This window comes from Columba livia, chromosome 4 (genome assembly GCF_036013475.1).
Source record: "Columba livia isolate bColLiv1 breed racing homer chromosome 4, bColLiv1.pat.W.v2, whole genome shotgun sequence".
Classification (NCBI taxonomy): Eukaryota; Metazoa; Chordata; class Aves; order Columbiformes; family Columbidae; genus Columba; species Columba livia.
This window is the reverse complement of record NC_088605.1, coordinates 15,504,996-15,509,763: the sequence shown is the minus strand read 5'-3', so window position 1 is coordinate 15,509,763 and position 4,768 is coordinate 15,504,996. Positions and strand designations below refer to the sequence as shown.

Genomic DNA, 4,768 nt, shown 5'->3' with positions numbered 1-4,768 from the left:
GCTCTGAGAATGCAAATAATGCCAGAAATAAGGACAAGTATGATACTTGGGGCACATTGTTGCTTTGGCAATGAGTCGCATTGATACAATTCACGTGCATGTAATAGTTTCCAAAAGCTTCTTGTTTAGGGCCTTTTTTTTTTTTTTTTGGGGGGGGGGGTGGAAAGAGTGGTTTCAAGGAAAGCAATCTTCAATTTGCGAGAACTTGCCCTCCAAAACCGGTCTTCAAAAGCCCCATGGGCCGAAGACAGTCCCTAACATAAAACTGACTACACTTTTAAACAAATATCGGGCGAAAAGCCTGTTGTCGAAAAACAGTCGAGGCTATTTTGCATTTACACTCACAAGGCGAGCGGCCGGAGGTTTCGGGAGGTTTCCCCGCACCTCACACAGCCCTGGCCCGGGCGCGGCGTAGCGATCCCTGACAGACCCTGCAACAAACTAATTCTCGACGCTCTTCCCCGAGCAACACGCATCAAATGCTTGCCAGCCTGTGGCGTTGTTCCCCTTCCCCCGAGATGTTTTGCCGCCGTGACCGGACCCTTCCCCGCCGCCGAGCTGCAGCGCTCGTTGCCCGGCTCGGCCGAGAGTGGAAACACGATGAAACTACTATCCCTCGCTCCAGGGGCGGAAGCCGCCGCTCTCCGCCAAGCAGAGGGACCCTCCCTCCGAGGGTCGCCTCCGCCACGGGTGGCACCGGCCGGCAGCACGGCGGCCGGGACGGCCGGCGGGCGGCAGTGGAGCCCCGCGGGCCGCAAAGGGTTAAGTCGCGGCGCGCCCCGCCGCGCGCCCCGCGGAGCCGCATCGCCCCGCGGCGGGGAGCCAATCGCTGGGCGGGCTGCGCGGGGGCTGCCCAATGGGAAGGCGCGGGGCCGGCGCTGTCAGGCGGCCGTGAGGGATGACAGCGCCGCCGGGAGAAAAAGGAGAGGGCGGGCGCGGGGCGGGACAGAGCGGGGCGGAGGCAGCGCCCGCGCCGCCAGGGACCCGCGGCGGCGCCCGGCGGAGCGCGGCGCGGTGGCCCCGGCCCTATGGGCGGGCGGGCCGGCAGCGGCGCAGAGAGGCTGCCCCCGCTGGCGCCCTCCCTCCCGGCGGCAGAGAAGGGCCCGGCACCGGCGCGGCCGCGGCCGGCGATGCGGTCGCCCAGCTGAAGGCGCGGCGCGGTCCGCTGCTCGCCCGCGGGGCCGCCCGCCGCCGGGCCATGGCCGTCCGCGGCGGCAACGCCCTGACGCCTTTCTCCATCCAGGCCATCCTCAACAAGAAGGAGGAGCGCGCCCGCCACGCGGCGGGGCGGCCACCGCCCCCGGGGGCGGCCGGCGGCTGGCGGCTGTGCGGGGCCGCCGAGGGCCCGCCGCTCCCCACGCCCGCGACAGCCGCCCGCGCCCCGGCTCCGCGGACGCCGGCGGGCTGGGACTCGGACTCGGCGCTCAGCGAAGACCCCGAGGGCGAGCGGCGCTCCGAGGAGGAGGGCGCCGGTGGCAGCGCCCGCCCCGCCGAAACCACGGGCGGGGGGCGGCCGGCGGCGGCGGAGGAGGTGCAGCCACCGGAGGCGGCGGAGCGGGACGCCGCCGGCCTCAGTGACAGCGAGATGTCGGCCGCCGTCTCAGGTAGGGGCGGCCTCGGTGGCGGCCCCTCCGCACCCTCGCGGGTAGGGCGGGAGGGTCCCGCGCTGGAGCCGGGAGCGGGAGATGATCGGGGCTTTCCGCCGGTCCCGAGTGGTTGTGCAACGGGCCCAGGCTCTGCCGGGGCAAAAGGCGCACGAAACGCGTCCCGCGGGACGAGAGAGGGCGGATCGGTCAGCGCGCTTTGCCAGGCTGAGACCGCAGCCCGGGAGGGCGCCCGGCGCTTAAAGGAGAGCGAGAAACGGCTCTGCCGGCGGCGGCTGTCCCGGCGGCGGGATGGGCAGCGGCTCGGCGGGGCGTCCGCCCGCCTGTTCGCTGCAGGCTGGCCTCAAGGAACGCGCGCGGACGCCTGCGCGGGTGCGGACTGTCCGCGGAGCGGTGCGGGGCGCGGGGATGTAGGTATCCCGGTGCTTGCCTGCCCTGACCACCGTGCTCTTTCCTTGTCCGCAGATCGCAGTCCTCCGGAGGAGGAGGATGGAGCGGGCAAGTGCGGGAAGCTGCTGCCGGGGGAGGAGGAGGTGGCGGCTCCGAAGCCGCGGAAGAAGCGCTCCCGCGCAGCCTTTTCCCACGCACAGGTCTTCGAGCTGGAGCGGCGCTTCAACCACCAGCGGTACCTGTCGGGGCCCGAGCGGGCCGACCTGGCCGCCTCCCTGAAGCTCACCGAGACGCAGGTGAAGATCTGGTTCCAGAACCGGCGCTACAAGACCAAGCGGCGGCAGATGGCTGCCGACCTGCTGGCTGCCGCCCCCGCCGCTAAGAAAGTGGCCGTCAAAGTGCTGGTACGCGACGACCAGAGACAGTACCACCCCGGCGAGGTGCTGCGGCCTCCCTCGCTGCTCTCCCTCCAGCCCTCCTACTACTACCCCTACTACTGCCTGCCCGGGTGGGCTCTGTCCACTTGCGCCGCAGCCGCCGGCACTCAGTGAGGGGCACACATACATCCCACCCTCCGCAGCCCCCCCACCACACACACTGGCAGCCAGAACACCCACCTCCCCTCTGTCATCCCCCCATCCATCCATCCATCCAGCTTCTAAAATCCAGAGCCCCAACTGCAGCTCTCAGTGCCTTGGACAGTATTTATTATTATTTTATTGTTATTTTTATTATTAATATTATTTGGATGGTTCCTCACCCTCTCCTCTTCCAACGTAGGGCTTCTCAGCCACCCCCGCCCCAGCCCTGTCCCCTCTGCCAGCCGAGGACTCTTGCGATTCGGCACGACTAGTTCATGGTATCCATGTTGTCAGTGTATTTGGTGTAGACTTTTTGTTTGTTTGCTTTATTTCGCTTCGGATTGGTAGAGACTCGATCTTGTGTGGGAGAGAAAAAGAGAGAAAAAAAGGAGAGGAAAAAAAACCCCAACAACCCACAAACCAAATGCAGCTCAAAAGACAAGATCAAGGACTCCCTCGGTGGATTGTAAGGAGGATTATTTTTGACGTCTGTTTGAGTCCTTGGTCTTCCAACTCGTTGCAAACTGAGTGTGCCTTGTATGGTGCTGAATGTAAGGAAGCCTCTTTCAGATCCCCCCTGCTCTTGTTGCCCATGTTATTCCTGTGTTCCATGATCCCTGGCAAAGGATAAATATGTCACAAAAGGGTGAGACTTCTATCAAAACTCCAGGCTTCTTCTTTTCCTTTTTTTCCTGAGATCTTTCCATGTTTGGGGAGGGAGGAGTTATGGATTTTTTCGCACTTTCCAGTTGTATTAAAGTTGTTGTTATTATTATTTTTATATTCAATGTGAATATTTCTAGTCAGGCATTTTAAGGAATCGATGTAACGGGAAATGTTAATACCATCAGTGCCTTTTACAGTTCTTCTGCAGACCTCTCCTTCAGGGGCGGGGATTTCAGATCTCCTCAGCAATGTAATTACAGTCTCTTTCTTTCAAGGTAACTAATTGCTCCTTTTTTTTCTTTTTTTTTCTTTTTTTTTTTTTTTTTGTTTTTTCCCTTTCCCTTTCTCTTTTAATGGCACTGTGCACTCAACTAGATTATTTACTTCGAATGAATTGTGAATGTTTGTAAGCTACCCGCTGTACTTTTTTTTTCTTTCCTTTTTAATTTATAAACTTTAGTTTAACACTTAGTTCTGCCGCTTGTGTCGTTTCTGAGAGTTGACACGGGTTTCCCCAGCGACTTTTTCCCTGCAGCAGACTTCAGGCTGTAGTTCAGACCACGTCCCTTCTTTTCCCACTCGCACGGAGTCTGACGCTGGCTCTGTTGGGAACAGGCAGCTCCGGCGGTGGGGATCGTGGGGCCTGGCGGGCATCTCTGCTCCGGTCCCCGCGCCGCTCTGCCCGTGTGCACCGTGCGGCGCCGGTTTCCTCCCTGCGAAGCGGAGAAGAAGAAAGGGCTCGGGCCGGGCGCCTTAAGGAGTTATTCGATAACGCGTGTCCAGGATGGAGCGATTCCCCTTTACGCTGGAGAGCCGGGATCGCTGGTTTGATTCACGCTGCCTGGGTGACGGTGAGGATGCGTTGCGGTCGGAGGAGCCGCGGGCACGTTAAATTGGTTTTCCAGGGCGAGGGAGGTCTCGCTGTGCGGGCCATATCGGTCTGAAACCTTAGCAGCTCCCGGGGAAAGTGCGTGGGCCGGCGGATTGTTTTCTCTCTTCTGGAGCCTGGCGGAGAGGCCGGGGCCGGGGACCGCGGTCGGTCGGAGGCTCCGGCTGGGGCCGCAAGACGTGGCTTTGCACTCCTCGGCGAAATGGCCGAGCCTGTTTGTATCCCGACACAACCGCGATAGCCACTTGGGGCAGCCTCCCACCTTGGACTAAATCCCCTTCGAGCCTCCGCGGTGAGCCCGGGCCCTCGTCACGGTGCTGGCAGCGCATCCCCGCCACCGGCTCCCACCCTCCGCCGCACTGCTGGAAGGGACGGACAGCCTACGCTGGGGTGAGCAGCTCCACCCGAGGGGCTAGGGCCGTGAAATGATGTTCAGATGTACCGGACCCGGTGCTGGCTACGGTATTTTCTCCAGGCCGATGGAGACCTCCTTTGAGCCCCGCTCACAGGAGTCCGGTTTTCCTGGGCGCCGCCGATTCTCCGGCGCCGCCGGCTTCTTTCCTTTAACGCTGGATCGCACGGCCTTCCCTCCGACTCCCGAGCACACAGTGGCTCAGGGGGAGCTCCTGCTGCCCCAT

At 62.1% G+C, this 4,768-nt stretch overlaps 1 protein-coding gene across 1 annotated transcript; it reads left to right on the top strand.

The window, feature by feature from the left end:
- The first annotated feature begins 934 nt into the window (after positions 1-934).
- NKX3-2 (NK3 homeobox 2) lies at positions 935-3,712 on the top strand. The gene is made up of 2 exons (XM_065060561.1): positions 935-1,604; positions 2,070-3,712. The coding sequence occupies exons 1-2, from the start codon at positions 1,199-1,201 to the stop codon at positions 2,543-2,545; spliced, it is 882 nt and encodes a 293-aa protein (XP_064916633.1). The 5' UTR covers positions 935-1,198; the 3' UTR covers positions 2,546-3,712.
- Positions 3,713-4,768: the final 1,056 nt, after the last annotated feature.

Bases quoted from the DNA above. Each gene is read 5' to 3' on its own strand.
- NKX3-2 (XM_065060561.1), top strand. From the start codon at position 1,199: ATGGCCGTCCGCGGCGGCAACGCCCTGACGCCTTTCTCCATCCAGGCC. The intron at 1,605-2,069 runs GTAGGGGCGGCC...CCTTGTCCGCAG, and splicing joins GATGTCGGCCGCCGTCTCAG to ATCGCAGTCCTCCGGAGGAG.